The sequence below is a fragment of the Salvelinus sp. IW2-2015 genome, linkage group LG27, assembly GCF_002910315.2.
Source record: "Salvelinus sp. IW2-2015 linkage group LG27, ASM291031v2, whole genome shotgun sequence".
Classification (NCBI taxonomy): domain Eukaryota; kingdom Metazoa; phylum Chordata; class Actinopteri; order Salmoniformes; family Salmonidae; genus Salvelinus; species Salvelinus sp. IW2-2015.
In genome coordinates this window covers 34,571,233-34,593,583 of record NC_036867.1, presented here as the reverse complement: position 1 = coordinate 34,593,583, position 22,351 = coordinate 34,571,233, and the positions used below count along the sequence as shown (strand labels likewise).

The 22,351-nt window shown below is 42.6% G+C and overlaps 1 protein-coding gene across 1 annotated transcript in view; it reads right to left on the bottom strand.

Moving 5' to 3' along the window:
• The window catches only part of LOC111953359 (lymphocyte antigen 75), a 44,209-nt gene that overhangs the window by 14,164 nt on the left and 7,694 nt on the right, over positions 1–22,351 (bottom strand). Inside the window, exons 6-19 of the mRNA XM_023972585.2 lie at positions 20,546–20,721; positions 12,566–12,942; positions 12,200–12,304; positions 11,901–11,989; positions 11,467–11,636; positions 11,131–11,330; positions 10,756–10,898; positions 10,053–10,131; positions 9,879–9,950; positions 9,387–9,510; positions 9,093–9,128; positions 3,959–4,128; positions 3,229–3,293; positions 2,941–3,017 (exon numbers count right to left, since the gene is read on the bottom strand). Of these exons, the coding sequence (XP_023828353.1) occupies positions 2,941–3,017; positions 3,229–3,293; positions 3,959–4,128; positions 9,093–9,128; positions 9,387–9,510; positions 9,879–9,950; positions 10,053–10,131; positions 10,756–10,898; positions 11,131–11,330; positions 11,467–11,636; positions 11,901–11,989; positions 12,200–12,304; positions 12,566–12,942; positions 20,546–20,721 (1,883 nt within the window). The remainder of the gene's footprint in view (positions 1–2,940; positions 3,018–3,228; positions 3,294–3,958; positions 4,129–9,092; positions 9,129–9,386; positions 9,511–9,878; positions 9,951–10,052; positions 10,132–10,755; positions 10,899–11,130; positions 11,331–11,466; positions 11,637–11,900; positions 11,990–12,199; positions 12,305–12,565; positions 12,943–20,545; positions 20,722–22,351) is intronic.

The following is a 22,351-nucleotide window of genomic DNA, read 5'->3' as shown; positions in this document are numbered from 1 at the left end:
AATTGRAAATGAATAAAGTTGTCAAACCGGTACTATTTTCATCTATTTTCAACCAGCATTGTAAACATTGAAATTAGGGTAATACTGCAACTTACACTGAACAAAAATATAAACGCAACATGTAAAGTGTTGGTCCCATGTTTCATGAGCAGAAATAAAAGATCACAGAAATGTTCCATACGCACAAAAAAGGCTTATTTACATCCCTGTTAGTGAGCATTTTGACTTTGCCAAGATAATCCATCCATCTGACAGGTGTGGCATATCAAGAAGCTGATTAAATAGCATGATCATTTCACAGGTGCACCTTGTGCTGGGGACAATAAAAGGCCACTCTAAAATGTGTAGTTTTATCACACAACACAATGACAAAGATGTCTCAACTTTTAAGGGGGTGTGCAATTGGCATGCTGACGGCAGGAATGTCCACTTGAGCTGTTGCCTGAGAATTGAATGTTAATTTCTCTACCATAAGCCGTCTCCAACGTTGTTTTATAGCATTTGGCAGTACGTCCAACCGGCCTCACAAATGCAGACAACGTGTTTGGCATTGTGTGGGTGAGCAGTTTGCCGATGTCAGTGTTGTGAACAGAGTGCCTCATGGTGGTGTGGGGTTATGGTATGGGCAGGAATACGCTATGGACAACAAACACAATTGCATTTTATCGATAGCAATTTGAACGAAAAGAGATACGGTGACAAGATCCTGAGGCCCATTGTCGTGCCATTCATCATCATCCGCCATCACCTCGTTTTCAGCATGATAATGCACTACCCCATGTCGCAAGGATCTGAACACAATTCCTGGAAGCTTATAATGTCCCAGTTCTTCCATGGCCTGCATACTCACCAGCCAAATCACCCATTGAGCATGTTTGGGATGCTCTGGATCGACGTGTACAACAGCGTGTTCCAGTTCCCGACAATATCCAGCAACTTCGTRCAGTCATTGAAGAGGAGTGGGAAACATTCCACAGGCCACATGCAACAGCCTGATCAACTCTATGCGAAGGAGATGTCTTGTGTTGCATGAGGCAAATGGTGGTCACACCAGATACTGACGTTTGTTTTTAAAGGTATCTGTGACCAACAGATGCATATTTCTATTCCCAAAAATGTGAAATCCATAGATTAGGGCCTAATGAATTTATTTCAATTGACTGATTTCAATATGAACTGTAACTCAGWCAAATCTTTAAAATTGTTGCATGTTGTGTTTATATTTTTGTTCTGTATGAATAAATGTACTTAACCTGACTAACAGGTTGTTACATAAATCTAATTGACATAATCATCAGAACTATTTATACATTGAAATTGAGTTACATTCCACATAAAAACGTACAAAATATGTTTCAATAATATATTCAATATACAGTATATTGGGTGGTTGAAATTGTTGAATTTTAGATTTGATTAGACATATTTTAATTGACCTTGTTTCAATGTTGATAGTAAAATGGTACGTTTGAATCAACGTCATTGTTTCAACCTAAATAAAGAGGTATATTGAAATGACATGTGAAGACAAAGTCCAACGATTTCTACTGGTATATGAGGGGTAATGCATTTCAGTGAGAATGAGTCTACAATCCAGAAGCCTACCTCAATGTACCCTGCTCAGCTTTGGAAACACAACACATTTAGACATTTAGAAGTTTAGCAGTAGTTACCATTAGCTCTATAAATACGATGCCAAATTCATGATATGCATGACTTTTACCTTTTGATATTTTCTTGTATATGAAGGCAGGTTGGTTGATTTCAAATTAAATCTACAAGTCAATATGTTGGATCCACGTCACCATCTCAACCAAAAATCTAAGTTCAAGAATGGGACTAAATTAAATTTACTGGTATTCTTTAAGTTAGATTTTTGGATGAGATATCATATATCAATAATTAATTTGTAGACAAACTGGATAAATAATTGAGAACGCAACCAAATATCAACATTTGAAGGATATCTTCTACTGGGATAGTATATATAGGGCCTATTGTATATAATGAACAACATACAGTGAGCTCCAAAAGTATTGGGAGACTAACACATTTTTGTTGTTGTTTTGGCTCTCTACCCCAGCACTTTGGATTTGAAATGATACAATGACTATGAGGTTCAAGTCAGCTTCAATTTGAGGGTATTTTCATCCATATCGGGTGAACCATTTAGAAATTACAGCACTTTTTGTACATAGTCCACCCCACCCCCCATTTTAGGGGACCAAAGTATTGAGACAAATCCACTTATGTSTATTAAAGTAGTAAAAAGGTATGTATTTGGTCCCATATTCATTGCATGCAATGACTACATCAAGCTTGTGACTCTACAAATTGGTTGGATGCATTTGCTGTTTGTTTTGGATTTGTGTCAGATTATTTTGTGCCCAATAAAATGTATGATAAATATTGTATTGTGTCATTTTGGAGTCACTTGTATTGTAAATAAGAATATACTAGGTTTCTAAACACTTCTACGTTAATGTGGTTGCTACCATGATTACGGATAATCCTAAATGAATCGTGAAAAATGATGAGTGAGAAAGTTAGATGCACAAGTATCATACCCCCGAAAAAATGCGAATCTCCCCTGTTATTGTAATGGTGAGAGGTTAGCATGTCTTGAAATTAGATTGATGTAACAACCTGTTAGTCAGGTTAAGTACATTTATTTAAGTTTTCCCCTAATTTCAATGTTTACAACACTGTTTGAAAACAGTACTGGTTGATTACTTTTTTCAAATCCAATGTATTTTCCACGTTGATTCCACATCGCAATACGTTGACAAATGACGTTAAACAACGTTGATTCAACCAGTGGTGTGCCCAGTGGAAAGTGTCATAGTAACCAACAGCCTACATTATAATCCTTTCTACACGATCTAAAGGAAACAACTTGATTTCAACTACTCTTTGTACTGTAGTTACATTTTCATTCACCTGGGAAGATGTTCTTGTCACTGATGGTTGTACACCTGCCCAGGAACGTAGCACGGTAGTTTTGCATATGGGATAACCTAGAGGACAGGACTAGAAAGTCATTCACTCTTATTCTAACCAACACACACAATAACATCACTTATATTTGACTTGAATTATGATAACAAGACACGTTTTGGAGGCAGTGTTTTAGAACGTGTGTTGCTGTTGCTGTCTGACCGTGTCAGGGGGTCGTTGTTGGTTGGTGAGGTGTGACCTGCCACGTGACTGCGTGACTGTGTGACTCACCTCATGGGGAAGTAGTGTCCAGTGTCTCTTACATCCACCCACCAGCTCTGCTTCCCTGCTGGCATCTGCCCAATCAGGTCACAAGTCAATGAATAAATAAACACACGAGAACTAAACAAAGCCACTCCCTGCTGCTCTCACACACACACACACACACACACAGTGCTCTCTCTCTCTCTCTCTCTCTCTCTCTCTCCTCTCTCTCTCTCTCTCTCTCTCTCTCTCTCTCTCTCTCTCTCTCCTCTCCTCTCTCTCTCTCTCTCTCTCTCTCTCTCTCTCTCTCTCTACCAATGTTGTCTTCATTTTATTAGGATAGTTCAGTGGCTTCTTTCTCGCCATTACTGCTCTATATCCATTACAGTCAGGGTTGATACGCTAGCCTTAAAGCTGAAATCTGCATAAGAGCAAACAGTGCCACTGTTCGCCCCCCCCCAGTACGTTTTTGTTCTGCTGATGAAACGGAGGAGAGGAACATCCAGCATCGTGGTTAAAAATAAAAATCGCAGTACATATTCTACTGTTCTATTGTAAGTGCAACGATGTCAGTGGAGAACTGTGTTTGTTGTTGGAAGGAACCTCTTTGTTGTTGTAATATTGCAAACAAACGTGGCAGTCACACCATTATGGATTCCAGCTTTAAACTGTTTCTTAAACGAGCTAGATTTATACCGTACAAAAGTTTTGATGTATGGTTTGTTCACCACGGTACTGTAATTGCACTATTCTGTACCTGTGGCAGATTATTATGGATCTGCCTGGCTGCGTTGGAGCTCTGTGGTGCTGCCAGCCTGCTGCCGTTGCTGTTGCAGTACAAACTAGCCTCCTCGTATGGCAGCTTTGGTTCCGTCACAAACCAGAACTCGTTACCGTCAATGAATATGGATGTCTCATGGTGCCCACCTGCAACAGATCAATATTATTATTCTCAAATCCTATTTTTAGAACTCAATATATTTAAAGAACTCAGCTCATACTTCTTAACGGATGGCTTATCATACATTGGTATATAATTTCATCAGAAAAAGTCAAGAGATATTACCAAACCTACATGTCAACACCAGTCACCCACAAACAGGACCAAGCCTGGCCTGCTGAGGAGTGACAGACTCCATCCAAGCTGGAGGGGTGCTCTCATCTTATCTATCAACATAGACAGGGCTCTAACTCCTCTAGCTCCACAATGAGATAGGGTGCAGGCCAGGCAGCAGGCTGTTARCCAGCCTGCCAGCTTAGTGGAGTCTGCCACTAGCACAGTCAGTGTAGTCAGCTCATCTATCCCCATTGAGACCGTGTCTGTGCCTCGATCTAGGTTGGGCAAAACTAAACATGGCTGTGTTCGCCTTAGCAATCTCACTGGAATAAAGACCTCCTCCATTCCTGTCATTATTGAAAGAGATTGTGATATCTCACATCTCAAAATAGGGCTAATTAATGTTAGATACCTCACTTCCAAGGAAGTTATAGTCAATGAACTAATCACTGATCATAATCTTGATGTGATTGGCCTGACTGAAACATGGCTGATGAATTTACTGTGTTAAATGAGGCCTCTCCTGGTTACACTAGTGACCATATCCCCCGCACATCCCTCAAAGGTGGAGGTGTTGCTAACATTTACAACACACATTTCAATTTACAATTTAAAAATGTAAAAAGACTGAAGACATTTTCTTCATATTTTGAGCTTCTAGAAATAAAATCTATGCAGCCTACTCAATAATCTTTTATTGCTACTGTTTACAGGCCTCCTGGGCCGTATACAGCGTTCCTCACTGAGTTCCATGAATTCCTATTGGACCTTGTAGTCATGGCAGATAATATTCACGTTTTTGGTGACTTTCACATTCACATGGAAAAGTCCACAGACCCAGTCCAAAAGGCTTTCGGAGCCATCATCGACTCAGTGGGTTTTGTCCAACATGTGTCCGGACCTACTCAATGCCACAGTCATACTCTGGACCTACAGTTGAAGTCAGAAGTTTACATACACTTAGGTTGGAGTCATTAAAACTCATTTTTCAACCACTCCACAAATTTCTTGTGAACAAACTATAGTTTTGGCAAGTTGGTCAGGACATCTACTTTGTGCATGACACAAGTAATTTTTCCAACAATTGTTTACAGACAGATTATTTCACTTATAATTCACAGTATCACAATTCCAGTGGGTCAGAAGTTTACATACACTAGTTGACTGTGCCTTTAAACAGCTTGGAAAATTCCAGAATATGATGTCATGGCTTTAGAAGCTTCTGATAGGCTAAATGACATCATTTGAAGTCAATTGGAGGTGTACCGTGGATGTATTTCAAGGCCTACCTAACTCAGTGCCTCTTTGCTTGACATCATGGGAAAATCAAAAGAAATCAGCCAAGACCTCAGAAAAAAATTGTAGACCTCCTCCACAAGTCTGGTTCATCCTTGGAGCAATTTCCAAACACCTGAAGGTTCATCTGTACAAACAATAGTACACAAGTAAAACACCATGGGACACGCAGCCGTCATACCGCTCAGGAAGGAGACGCGTTCTGTCTCCTAGAGATGAACGTACTTTGGTGTGAAAAGTGCAAATCAATCCCAGAACAACGGCAAAGGACCTTGTGAAGATGCTGGAGGAAACAGGTACAAAAGTATCTATAGCAACAGTAAAACGAGTCCTATATCGACATAACCTGAAAGGCTGCTCAGCAAGGAAGAAGCCACTGCTCCAAAACCGCCATAAAAAAGCCAGACTACGGATTGCAACTGCCCATTGGGACAAAGATCGTACTATCTGGAGAAATGTCCTCTGGTCTGATGAAACAAAAATAGAACTGTTTGCCTTTTTGACCATCGTTATGTTTGGAGGAAAAAGGGGGAGGCTTGCAAGCCGAAGAACACCATCCCAACCGTGAAGCACAGGGGTGGCAGCATCATGTTGTGGGGGTGCTTTGCTGCAGGATGGACTGGTGCACTTCACAAAATAGATGGCATCATGAGGAGGGAAATTATGTGGATATATTGAAGCAACTCTCAAGACATCAGTCATGAAGTTAAAGCTTGGTCGCAAATGGGTCTTCCAAATGGACAATGGCCCCAAGCATACTTCCAAAGTTGTGGCGAAATGGCTTAAGGACAACAAAGTCAAGGTATTGGAGTGGCCATCACAAGCCCTGACCTCAATCCTATAGAAAATGTGTGGGCAGAACTGAAAAAGCGTGTGCGAGTAAGGAGGCCTACAAACCTGACTCAGTTACACCAGCTCTGTCGGGAGGAATGGGCCAAAATTCACCCAACTTATTGTGGGAAGCTTGTGGAAGGCTACCTGAAACGTTTGACCCAAGTTAAACAATTTAAAGGCAATGCTACCAAATACTAATTGAGTGTATGTAAACTTCTGACCCACTGGGAATGTGACGAAAGTAATAAAAGCTTAAATAAATCATTCTCTCTACTATTATTCTGGCATTTCACATTCTTAAAATAAAGTGGTGATCCTAACTGACCTAAGACAGGGGATTTTTACAAGGATTAAAAACTGAGTTTAAATGTATCAGGCTAAGGTGTATGTAAACTTCCGACTTCAACTGTAGCTTTGTCCCGTGGAATAAATATTGTGGATCTTAATGTTTTTCCTCATAATCCTGGACTATCGGGCCACCATTTTATTACGTTTGCAATCGCAACAAATAATCTGCTCAGACCCCAATCAAGGATCATCAAAAGCCGTGCTATAAATACTCAGACAACCCTAAGATTCCTAGATGCCCTTCCAGACTCCCTCCACCTACCCAAAGACATCAGAGTACAAAAATCGGTTAACCACCTAACTGAGGAACTAAATTTAACCTTGCACAATACCCTAGATGCAGTCGCACCTCTAAAAACAAAAAACATTTGTCATATGACCCTAGCTCCCTGGTATACAGAAAATAGCCAAGCCCTGAAGCAAGCTTCCAGAAAATTGCAACGGAAATGGCGCTACACCAAACTGGAAGTCTTCCGATTAGCTTGGAAAGACAGTACCGTGCAGTATCGAAGAGCCCTCACTGGTGCTCAATCATCCTATTTTTCCAACTTAATTGAGGAGAATAAGAACAATCCAACATTTATTTTTGATACTGTCGCAAAGCTAACTAAAATGCAGCATTCCCCAAGAGAGGATGGCTTTCACTTCAGCAGTGATAAATTCTTGAATTCATGATCATTAGAAAACAAATGACGGAGTCCTCTTTAAATCTGCGTATTTCTCCAAAGCTCAGTTGTCCTGAGTCTGCACAACACTGCCAGGACCTAGGATCAAGGGAGACACTCAAGTTTTGTAATACTATATCTCTTGACACATTGATGAAAATAGTCATGGCCTCTAAACCTTCAAGCTGCATACTGGACCCTATTCCAACTAAACTACTGAAAGAGCAGCTTCCTGTGTTTGGCCCTCCTATGTTGAACATAATAAACGGCTCACTATCCACCGGATGTGTACCAAACTCACTAAATGTGGCAGTAATAAAGCCTCTCTTGAAAAAGCCAAACCTTGACCCAGAAAATATAAAAAACTATCAGCCTATATTGAATCTCCCATTCCTCTTAAAATGTTTTGGAAAAGCTGTTGCGCAGCAACTCCCTGCCTTCCTGAAGATAAACAATGTATACGAAAAGCTTCAGTCTGGTTTTAGACCCCATCATAGCACCGAGACTGTACTCGTGAAGGTGGTAAATTACTTTTAATGGTGTCAGACCAAGGCTCCTAGACCTTAGTGCTGCTTTTGATACCATTGATCACCACATTCTTTTGGAGAGATTGGAAACCCAAATTGGTCTACACGGACAAGTTCTGGCCTGGTTTAGAGCTTATCTGTCAGAAACATTTCAGTTTGTCTCTGTGGATGGTTTGTCCTCTGACAAATCAATTGTACATTTCGGTGTTCCTCAAGGTTCCGTTTTAGGACCACTATTGTTTTCACTATATATTTTACCTCTTGGTGATGTCATTCGGAAACATAATGTTAACTTTCACTGCTATGCGGACCATACACAGCTGTACACTTTGATGAAACATGGTGAAGCCCCAAAATTGCCCTCCCTGGAAGCCTGTGATTCATATATAAATTAAGTGGATGGCGGCAAATCTTTTACATTTAAACTCGGAAAAAACAGAGATGCTTGGTCTAGGTCCCAAGAAACAAAGAGATCTTCTGTTGGATCTGACAATTAATCTTGATGTTATATCTTGAGTATTTCTCCTGTCTTATCCGGTTGTCCTGTGTGAATTTAAGTATGCTCCCTCTAATTCTCTCTTCTCTCGGAGGACCTGAGCCCTAGGACCATGCCTCAGGACTACCTGGCCTGATGACTCCTCGCTGTCCCCTGTCTACCTGGCCGTGCTGCTGCTCCAGTTCAACTGTTCTGCCTGCKGCTATGGAACCCTGACCTGTTCACTGGACTTGCTACCTTGTCCCAGACCTGCTGTTTTCGACTCTCTCTACCGCACCTGCTGTCTCYAACTCTGAATAATCGGCTATGAAAAGCCAACTGACATTTAATCCTGAGGTACTGACCTGTTGCACCCTCTACAACCACTGATTATTATTATTTGACCTTAATGGTCATCTATGAACGTTTGAACATCTTGGCCATGTACTGTTATAATCTCCACCCGGCACAGCCAGAAGATGACTGGCCACACCTCAGAGCCAGGTTCCTCTCTAGGTTTCTTCCTAGGTTCCTGCCTTTCTAGGGAGTTCTTCCTAGCCACAATGCTTCTACATCTGCATTGCTTGCTGTTTGGGGTTTTAGGCTGGGTTTCTGTATAGCACTTTGTGACATCGGCTGATGTAAAAAGGGCTTTATAAATACATTTAATTGAAATTTGATTGACTTACCAGGATTGTACCACTCTGGGTTCTCGGGAGTTTTTCCTATTTCAAAATGAACAAACAAACAGTTATTTTCAACTATGAGAATGCAAGATTGAACGTGTAAAGGTCACCAAACATTTCCCCAAACTCTGATTCCTAAATTGGGTTTCTTGTAAAAATGGACAGAGGACTGTTTCTGTTGGCCAAAGGGTTCAACGTGGGACAAGCAGACACTACACAAGAGACACTTTTGAGTTGAAACTAAGGAGGAGCTAGGACACGTTCACAATCACACGGCCTGTGTGTGTGTATAGTTACCGCGGGGGATCTGGCAGACCCACTCCAGCCTGGCGTCACAGTGGAATGGKGTGGCGTAGAACGGCAGAGGAGGGAATTCATGCATCAGGAAGACAAATAAACTCTTAAAGGTTCCTTTCAGTGTCTGGTTAAAGAGAGAGAAAGAGACATATGTTTCAAGACGACAAACCATTTCAGCATCGACGTGAGATATGACAACTGTAGACAGATATTCATCGCCAACATGTTTCTGTACCCTGGGGCCAGTGGCTTTTATAGATAGTAAAACTCCTGGCCCTGATGATAATGCCTGACAGATTGTAATGACAGTGCAACATTTGTAGCCACTTCACAAGTAGTGAGCGGGAGCTCTAAAATGGAGCATGTGATGTAGGAAGAAGCTGACATGGACACAGAATGAGGGCGGGTTTAAGTAGTGACAACTGCCATGACCACCCACCAGCAGCTGCTCTGCAGTGTTGAGGCTGTGTTCCAGCATCTGCACCTACCCACCTTAAAGGCTGTGCAGGCCCGGTTGTACTCATCATCCTCATGGAACTCTTGGGGGAAAATGGCCATGGACACCTTCGGATGAATCACGACATGTATATTATAATAACGGTTCCTTATTATAGTATCTCTATGGGAGTTACACACAGAGGTACAATGTTTGTGTCCTYTACTCACAGGCCTGTTGTCGCTCCACTCCCAGGAACCAGCAGCTGGGTTTCTCCTGTTCAGCCCCACCCAGAAGAACCGGTCATCACTGGGACAGACAGGACACGAACACTGTTAACAAACATATCATTTTCTCACATCTTTTTTGGGAGGTTTATTATCATTTTTTGGGGCTCAAAAGGCAGTGTTTAAACAATCTTCCAGTGTCTTACGTATATTGTTGCTACTGAATGCACCTTTCCCCTGCAGAGCATTGCAGGACACGGTGTGTCCTGGTATGAACCATACTTGTTACTATTGACTGGAATCAGCTCACATTAGCATAAAGACGATGATCCTGTGTGAATTTGAAAACACAGATGTGTGTGGTAACTGTGTTGGGTGTTGGCGACAATTACAGTGGTGGGAACTAGAGCGGTGTGTAAGCTCTAAACCTATGAGAGACATGGCAGTGTGGTGTGTACTGCATAAAGCTGGCATTAAGTTGCTGTTGTTGGAATGTGATCATAAACATACCTACATCATTCGCATTGTTTAGTTGAGGTGGCTAGACCAGTCGGACTATTGTGATTTAGTTTGTGTTATCGCTGAGATTAAAAGAATGACGTGTGTGCGTGCATGTGAGTATATGCGCAAGTGGTAGGTGCAGCGTGTGTGCGTGAGTGGTGTGTGCGTGCAGCATGTGTGTGTGTGTACGCGCAAGGGCCCCTACCTGATGGAGTCTCTCATAACATAGTGCAGGGCTCTCATCTCCTGTGGGTGGTTGAAGCTGGGCAGATGGGCCCCCAGGGCCTCACAGAACCTCTCTGCCTCCTCCCAGGACCGCTTACGACTCAGCCTCTCCTCGTGGAACACCTGGCACAGCATTGCCACGGTTACCAATAMTAACACACCAAGACCCTACGGTAATGTTGTTATAACACACTAACGTACTGCAATCGGGTCGTCATGAGACCTCAATGGGCAACGACACAGTAACCTAAACCAACAAGGTCACTAAGGCGCAGCGAGGGGACACATGCTGCTGAGTGAAGTAAACTGGATCTGCRTCAATTCATTTCAAGGACACACACAGGCCTACACATACCTTGTAGCAGTAGGAAATGCCAGGCCTGGATGTCCATCCATTAGGACAGGGAAGGTTAGGGTCAGGCTCAGGCTCTAGGGGCTGTGGAGCGGCGATGTCTCTCTTACAGATGGAGCCAGCTTTAAACATGGTGCAGTTCTTTACCACCCATTTACCCAGAGGATTGGCTGTGGACATCACTGCACAGCCCCCTGCTAGGGCTGAAACACACACACACACAGACACACACGTAACTCATGCACACCAATCACTCGTTTCTCTCCATTTCTCACCACTGAAACCCCAACAAGGTTAAACCCTCACCCAAATACAGAACAGTTCTCAGTCGGGACTAACCTGGTTCAAACACGCCCCAGTTGGTGTATGCAACGTTGGTTCCCGAGCCATCCTGAGTGACCCACTGGTACTCCCCTGTAGTCTTTATGTCCTGGAGGCCAGTCCAGAAATACTGGCTCTTTACGTTGATCTCTTCCGCAAGGAGTCTATTGATGAAGGCCTGCTCAAACCTGTGGAGAACACATTGAAGAACGATTGAGCCTTGCGTCCTAAATGGCACCCTATTCCCTATATAGTGCACTACTTTAGACATTGCAAGAGGGAACAAGACAATTAGTGAGACCGCACTGAATGTTGAGAGTTAACGTGGAATGCTGTTGATTTTTGGGCACCCTTCCAAGGCAATTTCTCTGAAATACAGCGTTTACTTTACAGTGACTGGAAAATAAAGAGCTAAAAGGAGRAATGAAAGAGAAAACATKGAAYGGCTGTACCTGTTGTTTATGGTGAGGTCACACCTGTCCCTGAACGACACTTCTTTAGAGTCCACTTTGTAGCACGAGTTCCCATGTCTCCTCCAGTCCTTCAGGAAGGGGAAGAAATGTAAACAAAACGAAGAAATKAAATCAATAACCATTGAACTGTTAGCCATCACAGCTAGATGCCATTTGTTGTTTGGCCTCAGAAATGAAAACAAAATGAATAAATGAAACAAATGAAATCAATCAAAAGAGCTCGACAAGGTAAAGCGTGTCCTGGGAAGAGGAGGTTGGCGCTGGGGAACAATGCTTACCCCTTCAGGAGGGCATCCTGTCGTAGAAGACTCGTTCACCACTCCTTTCTTCTGACACATGAAAGGCAGCTCCTGGGTACAGCTCCCAACCCTCCAGCCATGAGACTGGAAACATAAAAAGGAGATAACGGAATGGGTCTAGAGATACCGTACATAGACTTCCTATAGGGGTTGTAATGCCCAACATTTAAGGTATGCTATGAGTACAATGTCAYGTTGATGAAATAGTGAACTATGGGACCTACTGCCTATTTCTTAGCAAATTGTTAGCCTGTCAAAGCATGTTATTGTTAAAACATATCCAGAAGTAGCCAAGCAAGATCTGTTGAAGGCTAAACCATCTTGCCAATGATCACACACACACACCTCTCCAAAGTAGTAGACACAGTGAGAGTGTCCTGAGGGTTGGATAGGATGATTCCTGTCCCAGTAGGTGAAGGAGACAGGTGTCTCATCAACCCAGCTAAGGATGGCTGGGTTCCCCGTCCCGTTCAGACCGATCCACACGCCCAACACATCTTGTGACTGGTTTCTCTGAGTGTGTGGTGTACCTGCATGGAACTGAGTGCTGATCATCTCCATGCTGTCCAGGCTGTGTAGACTGACCAGGCCTCCTCCGATGGTCTTACAGTAATTCTCCGCCTGAGCAAACATCTTTGGGTCATCCATCACCAGCTTGTAACAGAACATGTTCCAAGGGGCCCAGCCCTCGTCACATATGGTGGATTTATACACCAAAGGCTCTGCAGAGAAAAGCAAGATCAAGAAAAGATAGATAGAAATAATATTGTGTGAGTTAAAAGGCTAGGATGGCCTGACATGTAAATCAAATATTTGAGCACTTGGAAGAGCACTCAAAAGATTAAAAATAGAGGGAAGAATACAGTTGAGTTGCAAAGCTAGGGTGGCCTTAAAATGTAAAGTGCTTCAGCACCTTGGAAAAGTGCTACATAAATCCCTTTGGCAGAGGACAGAAATACAGTATATCTAATTGGAGGATAAAAGAGTAAGACCTTGGACGGCTCACCCTCACGACCCGTGCGGCTGGGACAGCGGTGACGGACGCAACACATACAGACACCAGACCACACTGCTTTAGCATGGTACTTTTGTACAACTGTGGTAAACTATGTAATAACCATGGGCACAAACTTATGGTCACAGTATATGGTTATAGCAATGTCCACAATGGTTACAACTATTTAATAGTAGACCGATATAGCCGTGGCAACATATCCTTAAGTACACGCGTTGGTTGGCTACAGGTATGCCACAGGCCATAACCCCACCATTAGCTCTGGTGGCTGGTCAGTCATTGGTTGGTCTTATGTTCGGCTTACTCGGCAGCACTCTGTAGTCAGCAATGCTCATCGCTTAGTGGGAAACCATGTAAGGGGTCCCTCTCTCTAATATTCATACTACAGATCGAGGTAGTGTAGGATAGAGTTAGAGGTTATCGATCTCGGCTCTCGTCTATTGATGTCTCGCTCTGGTTGGCTTTGGTTGTTGACAGGCTTGGATGTATTTGAATTATAATGTGGATTGCTTCGCATAAGAGTCAGTATGTGTTAGTGTGTCATGCTAGTGCCTGCTCGGTCCACTACCCTGCTTACGGACGAGGGCCACTCAACTGCGTTTCGCTTTACTATATTGAGTGGTATGATGCCTGTTCAGCATCTGGTATATGTTGTACTATCATTATAAGTAATTTGTTTCTTTGTAACCTAGGTTTTATGTGGACATGTTATATTGCACTCATACCTCATTGTTTTGAGATTTACTATGGATAAAAGTAAGTTGACACTCACTATGGTTTTATTCTAAAGAGATATAGAGATATTAGTCTGGCCCACAGGTCTCGTGGCAAAGTACCAATGCTTAAGCGCTGTCTAAGCGGTGTCTGATGTGTTTGTTCGCTAGGTGAGGGTTTGGCCTTTCAGTTAGATTAGCACCGTATCTCCACCGCTGTCCCAGCGCAACGTCGTTGAGGGGTGAGCCGTCCGACCACTGCCAGCCCTGAGGACGTGTCCAGCTGGTAGGCCCGATCACATCCTGCTCTGGCCTGCTGTTATGGCCGTCCAACTTTCAGTCCACACAGAGTATCTACGCACGACGAGCACCAAAGATTATAAGGACAGTCAATAATCTTTAGCTGGAACATGTTGAATGTTCAAAGATGAAGAATCATTCTTTCTTGGGCATTTGCCTCTAGAGGGCGCCATCACTCATAACCACTTCCCAACTAACAAATACAAGGGATGAGAGAGCACGGTCTTCCTCTCACGGGACCAATCATGTCAATTTATATCAACACAAAATATGCCTATTCGTTGCATAATAGCACGCTCTTGGGATGTTCCACAGACGAGAAAATATAGGGTTCATTTATATGTTCTTCTAACCTGTGGATGAAATAATATGGTGAGTCAACACTTAATGATTGGATATGGACATCGTGAGACATTGTATTCTGATACTAATAAACTCAGGTATGTGCGCGATGCTGGCGAATGGTCTAAAGCGGTCTCTCTTTCAGATCATCCAATGCTTGACCCTTGTATGTTTAGTACAAATCTCCTCATATACCCTTTCCGCACCGCTGAGTATCAATGAGGCTCAAATGACACATTCTGCATAAGAAGTGACGAGGCATGATGTGCTTCGATCGAAGATTCGCAATCACAAAGATCTCTATCTTTTCTCGTGAGTGTGGTGAAGGATACGAGTCATTCAGGGAGATAGTAGCCGGTGTGGCTAGCTCGTCTTCTTCTGTTATGGGTGTGGCGTGCGCGTGTGACGCTGCGCTCAAGCTGTCAGCTGCTGCCAAAACATGAAATGATAGTTATGAAAAACTGACAATCGACAGACGTGATATGTATGTACTTTTAATGTCTTAACCATTGAGAGGGTAAATTACCAGTGTGCTTAATCCTGAAAGTACTACACTATAAACTCATACAGCTAAGACTACTATTTTTGTGCAAGTAGTTGTAGTCCAAGTATGTAGTCCAAATTACTTCCAAGTAAGTAGTATGTGCCAAGTAGTTCAAGTATTGCATCTTTGCAGTACATGATTCATATTAACTCTTCCTGTATACAGGATTTGGGATGTTTGTTTTGTTTGAATGTGGCCATAGAACAGCCACTATAGTGGAGGGCAGTCCTTACAGATGGGAAGGCTTGGGTCCTCTGAGCTGGAGACGCTGCAGCAGGTCAGCTTCCTGGCTGGCGACACCGAGATGAATAGCGGCTAGAGCTTTCAGCCCTATTGCTCTATGTGGTCTTTATCAAATAAAGGAAGCGACCTGGGCACAAACTCATAACAGGTCCCTCAGGGCCATCGAATAGGCGCTCACGGTCTGCGCCACGTCTGGTGGACTTGCTTTCGCTCTTGTTAGAAAGATGAATAGCATAGGAGATGGGAGACTTATATCTAGAATGAGAGATACGAGTAGATGTGTGTGTATGACGGGGGTTGTTTGTGCGTATCCAACAGTCCCGCTGAACAACGTTGTTTTGCTACAGCATTTCTCAACTAGCATACAACAGCTGTATCGTTGCTATATTTCAGAAAACTTATCATCAAACATTATGCAAATAAAAAGTTGTCTGAACTCCATACATGTATTTCTAAACTAAGTCAGCACCGCCCACACAGCCTCACAGAAGGATCAACCAGACACTTGAAAATGTAATCCGTCATAGAAGACTTCATCCGGGAAATATCACACCAAACATGCCACTTCGTGGATCTTCCAAGCAGCAGTTCTCGGGTGTAGCCAACTGAAACATTCTAAAGACTGTGGAAGTAAGTGGCAACTTAGTTCTTCAGACCTTCGGCTCTGCGAGAGAAACTTAGGATGGTTAAGGAGAGTTCTCTGTCGCTAAAGCTTGGATCCACAGATCATGACTGAAACCAATATGCTAAGGAGCACACGTGTGGGCAACGTGGACAGTCTGGTCTGTGGGTGGTCAACATAGGATCAGTTCTGGCAAGGGACGATGGTGGGTCGATCACAGATACTATGAAGAGCGTTCACTATTTTTCAGTTCTAATTAGTCTCTCCAGTAAATACGGAGATATGTGCACTGCGCTGAAGATAATATACATCACTAGACTACTTATTCAACTAGACGTGACTGAAATCATTGTAAATTAGAAGCACAAGAGAAGCCTGGTGCTATCGGTACTATGATGCCTTTCTAGCTTCCGGCTTCTTTTTAGATAGCGGATATATGCAACGCAGCACACCTGCTATGTAACTCTAGTGTAGATCTATTTAAAAATGGAAATGATGTACTCACATGGGTAAATTAAATATTTTGGTCTCAGATCTTCGTTACGAGTATATTAGTCACCGTTGTTGCATATAACCAAAATGTTTTTGGTATGTCAAGCCAATCGGGCAACTGAAATTTGACTGCGTCAGAAAGTTACAACTGAATTTGATGCTGACATGCAACACATTTTGGGATTATTCTCAACGGACTAATGAAACAAAATACCAAAATATATTTTCCTTTAGTCCTCTACTAGCACTGTGTCCAGTATCAAATGTATGTGACTTGTTGAATTATGTTAAATTGGGATAAAGGCCGTGTACGGAGAATGTACTTATGTGGATAAGAGGTCACATGTGCCAGAATTTCATGATAATTGTATGTCCTATAAATAAAAAGAGAAAACTCTCCATGTTCAGACAATATCCATCTTTTTGTCAGCGTCATAGTCAGAGGTTATGCTGGTATACAGCTAGTTATTGTAATACGTATTACCAAAAGGATATAAAATTGATTGGTCTGTGCCGGAGGAGAGACGGTCTAAAATCGTTTGGGTAGCATGTACCGTTGTAGCGGAATAGCGGTGAAACTCCACACTAGGCAGACTCGGTACACGATTTGGGGACAGTCCCATTGGTGGTGTGGACACTAATGGGTAGAGGAAGAAATAATCTCCTACCGTTATCATGTTCAAGTTCTTATACCTTGTGCCTACTTCTCATTTTTATTCATAGAAGTATTTTTATATTTAACAGTAATTTAGGTACGGTAAGAATATAGGTTAATTACAGACATCTCTAGGACAACGTCTCGAAATTGAAATACACCAACCGGATTGCATCAGTTATTTGTATCTGTCAACTCAACTGGAGTTTATAAGACATGCTAGGAACAGAGAGTCTGTTGTTAAACAAGGATCCTTACTGTATCCGCAACCATCTAGATAAACTCATGAAACAGACTATATCATTGAATACAAATAGTTGCTGCTATTTCATACATTGGGAGAGCGCTCAGCAAGTCATCTCTAGATCTGGCGTTATATGATGGCACCTGTGGATTTACACAATTATTATTGTCAGCAAATGTGCCCACTGGTCTTAAAACCCAGCTCGCTGCAGCCTCGCGAAGATTGCCAGATTATGTTTCTACAATCGATGGTCTCTCTAAGGTAATAGGAAGGTTGCGCTATCTAATTAGGTGGGTATTTAATTCTAGTTGTACTTTGTATTGGGGCTCGGGCTATGTTTGCGCGCGTTGTACATTCTTGGGTACGAGTCCGCAAATCAAGTCTCACCTAAAGCGCAGACTCCACTATGGCGGGTTGAGGTCTCGCGTAGTTTCAAGGCAACCTTGGGTGAGAGCGACAATTTGTCAATCTTAAAACGCACGCGCAGCTCACTAAAAACTATCCACAGAACTCATACTCTACCGCTTAGACACACACAGAATGCAATTGGCGAGGTGTTTGATGCAATTATTAGCGGCTAGGGCTTTAGACAGGGCCAGTGGACAGCTCTGAGGCAGGCTGTGATCTGGTAGTAGAGCACATGTTTTAGACGCTTCTGAGCGGGGGAAAGGCTTCAGTGAACACGCAACCTTTGTCTCTCGCAAACGTGCAGAGGTAGAAAAGTGGTAGATAGCTAGATAACTGTGTTTTACTTGAAAGGAAACGAAACTAGAGTTTTTGGTGTTTTGTAGATGTTAGGTCCCTGTCGACTGAAGCCAAATGAAGGCTTACACGCAGCCAAGGTGCATAAAGGCTGGAGTCAATTAAAGCTGTTCTCCAAATTGGCATTTTCAGACTTTTTAAAAATTGTGTAGAAATTCGCAAATTAGCTTCAACTTGATTAAAAAATCCTTTGCCCCTGTCACATACCCTCGTTTAGTTAAAATGACAGGGCCTTGCTGAGTCATATTAAGCATGTTAACAAACACGGTTAAAGGAAGACTGTGGCTAATTCTTGGTTGGAAAGAATTCCCGCCTTCACTTCAAACGGAACTAATAAATACATCTGACGGCCAAAGCAGAGCTCTGTCAGTGCACCTGACATTAGCCATCAACAGACCATGCTAAGTCTACTGTCTCCCAAGTGATAGCGGCATGTTCCTTCATAAAGATATCAACGGAGGAAGTCGGAGGTACACTACCAGTTCAAAAGTTTTGGGGGACTTAGAAATGTTCCTTGTTTTGTGAAATACATTTTTTTTAAATTGTTCCATTAAAATAACATCAATTGATCAGAAATACAGTATAGACATAGTTAATGTTGTAAATGACCTATTGGAGCTGGAAAGCGGCTGATTTTTGAATGGAATATCTACAGGAGTCCGCAATTATCAGCAAACAATCCACTCCTGGGTTTACAATGGCCACGTTGTGTTTAGCTAATCCAAGTTTATCAATTTTAAAAGCCTAATTGATTCATTAGAAAACCATTTTGCAATTATGTTAGCACCAGCTGAAAAACTGTTTGTGCTAATTAAAGAAGCAATAAACTGGCTTCTTTAGATAGTTGAGTATGGGCTGGAGCATCAGCATTTGTGGGTTCGATTTTACAAACTCAAAATGGCCAAAAACAAAGAACTTTCTTCTGAAACTTGTCAGTCCTATTCTTGTTCTGAGAATTCAGTTATTCCATGGCGAGAACTGCCAAGAAACTGAAGATCTCATTACAATGCTGTGTACTACTCCTTCACAGAACAGTGCAACTGGCTCTAACCAGAATAGAAAGAGGAGTGGGAGGCCCCAGTGCACAACTGACAAGAGGACAAGTACATTAGAGTGTCTTGTTTGAGAAACAGATGGCCTCACAAGCCCTCACTGGCAGCTTTCATTAAGATAGTATCGCAAAACACCAGTCTTTCAACGTCAAACAGTGGAAGAGGGAGCTCCAGGATGCCTCCCAGGCTATGTTCTGGCCTTCTGAGGCAGAGTTGCAAAGAAAAGCCAATAAAAATAAAAGATTAAGATGGAAAAAAGAACACAGAACTGGATAGAGGAAGATTGGGAACGAAGTGTTATGGACAGACAAATCTAAGTTTGAGGTGTTCGGATCCACAAGAAGAACATTCGTGAGATGCAGAAAAAACAAGAAAGTGCTGGAGGAGGTGCCTTGCAACGCCATTGTCAAGCATGGTGGAGGTCAATGTGATGTTCTGGGGGTGCTATGGTGGTTGGTAAGTGGAGATTTGTACAGGGTAAACGGGATCTTGAAGAAGGAAAGGCTATCACTCCATTTGCAAATGCCATGCCATCCCCTGTGGGCGGCGCTTAAATTGGAGACAATTTCCTCTTACAGCAAGGACAGGTGGACCCAAAGCACAGCTCCAAACTATGCAATACTATTTAGGTAAGAAGCAGTCAGCTGGTATTCTGTCTTAATGGAGTGGGACAGTCACGGATCTCAACGTCTAATTGGATGCTGTGTTGTGGGAGCAGCTTGACCCGTATGGACATAAGAAGTGGACCATCAAGCAATCCTACTTTGGTGGGAGGTGCTTCAGGCAGCCATGGGGTGAAATCTCTTCAGATTACCTTCAACAAACTTGACAACTAGAATGCCAAGGTCTGCAAGGCTGTAATTGCTGCAAACTGAGGATTCTTTGACGAAAGCAAAGTTTTGAAGGGACACAATTATTCATTTCAATTAAAAATCATTATTTAATAACTTGTCAACATCTTGACTATAATTTCCTATTCATTTGCAACTCATTTCATGTATGTTTTCATGGAAAACAAGGAATTCGAAGTGACCCGCAAAATTTTGAATGGTAGTGTATATCTAAGTTCAGTCCTATCTTGTAAAATGTGCTAAGGTTTTCTAACATTGTAAATAAGCATAGATTGTTTGCCATCTCATGTAGGCCTATGTTATTCTATTCTATTAGCTCTATTTCTATTCATTAGGAGAATAAGCGCTCAAGAGGACAGAACACACTCACTGCGCATCGGCCGCTGCAAGAGTATTATCGCGTCGACTCATCCTCCTCCAGGCGTCTGAGGAAGTCGCGCTTGGCACTGACCAGCCCGTCTTGGTCACCGTGAGGCCCCATCTGGTCTACCGTATAGACGGCCCCGTCCAGGCAGCGCCACGACAGCATGGTGTTCTCCATGGGCTACAGCTGAACAGAAGGACAGGGGCACTTGGTCCTTCTCCTCCAGACCCAAGATGGACGTGCCACAGTGGAAGAGACGGTGGCCGACCCCCACTTTCCACTGGGCCCCTGGAACCGCCACACTCCCCCAGAGTCACGTTTCAGTATTAGTCTAAAATATCGTTGACCGGTGACCCTCCAGACTTAGCCTGCGCTATCCCGGAAACTCCAAGTCCCAGACGTGGACATAGCTACCAGGCACTTCGCTGTGCTCACATGCTGTTGGTGAAGGTGTCGTTACCTGGAAATGACATCGACAGTAGTAAATCTAGTGTATTATAGTCATAATAGAAGTGTTAGTAAATATAGTGACATCGCTACCACGATATGAGTTTACTCCACACAATATTTGAGTATGCTTACCATATAATTTTGTATCACTATCATCGGGCTACAAACGTCCATTCTAAATGTACCTTAGCTTCAACGGTTACCCTTTTCCTAAATATAGCTTGCCGTGGAGGCAGGGAACCAAGACTAATTTCAGGCAATCAACAACAGTTCAAATAAGCAAAAAAAAATGATAAGGTCTATTGGGCCTGGGTTTATCATTGTCTCCAACCTTGATTGCGTGATAATATTCTCAGTCAGCAGGCCAATTGCTTTGAATCCTCCATCATGTGGCAAGCCTTAAATTCCATTAAACATTCTACACAAATAACAGAAGTTTGGTTTTATATTTCCTAATCTGGACTAAAGAATTTAATTGAATTAGAGGCAATTAACATAAACTGGCTATAGATGTTTCACTCTGAAACACTTTTGATGAGTGAAAAATAGCTTTATGTTCAACAATTAAGATCCAGTATAACTGTTGCAAATGTGAACGTTGCATGTGTAATAAGGGAAGACCATATAAATGAACTATTAAACAGTAAACAACATAAAATTAATGGTTTAATCTCCATAATGTATTGAACCTGATTTACTGGACAAACTTGATAGAAAAACTCCACAGACAGTAGCGCTGTCGTAAATGTATAACCATAAACGGATATCAAATGTGTACTGTATAATTTGTCACGCCCCCTGATCTGTTTCCCCTGTTCTGTGATTGTCTCCACCCACCCTCCAGGTGTTACTGTTTTTCCCCATTAGTCCCTGGTGTAATTTATCCCTGTGTTTCCTGTCTCTCTCCCAGTTCGTTCTTGTTTTGCAAGTCAACAGCGTTTTCGCTAGCTTCTATTTTTCCCAAAGCTCTGTTTTTGGTTTCCTAGTCGCTCCTGGTATTTTGGACCCTTGCCTGTCCTGTTCGTCGTATCCGCCCTGCCTGACCATGTCATTCTGACTCGGCCTGCCCTATCGCCTGGTACTTGTTTGGACTCTGACCTGCGTTTATGAACTCTCGCTGTCCCTGACCTGCCCTTTTGCCTACCTCTTTTGGTTATAATAAATAATCATAGCTCAACCATCTGCTCCTATGTCTGCATTTTGGGTCTCGCCTGTGCTTTATATGGTTCTTGTCAAGTTGAAACTCAGAAAAATAACAGACTGCATGTCTGAGTTGAACATATTCAGCCTGTGATGCAGTATGAGATTAGCTATTTATAGGCTGGTACACGCAAGGTGTGTTATGTCTAATAAGGTGGCCCTATGCTCATTAAAGAGAGGCTAACCGGATGAGAGCGAGAACAGTAACGTTACTTGACCATGGGATATGATCATGCAGGAAATTGTTTTTAGCCAGTTACAACCAATAACGACCACATTTTG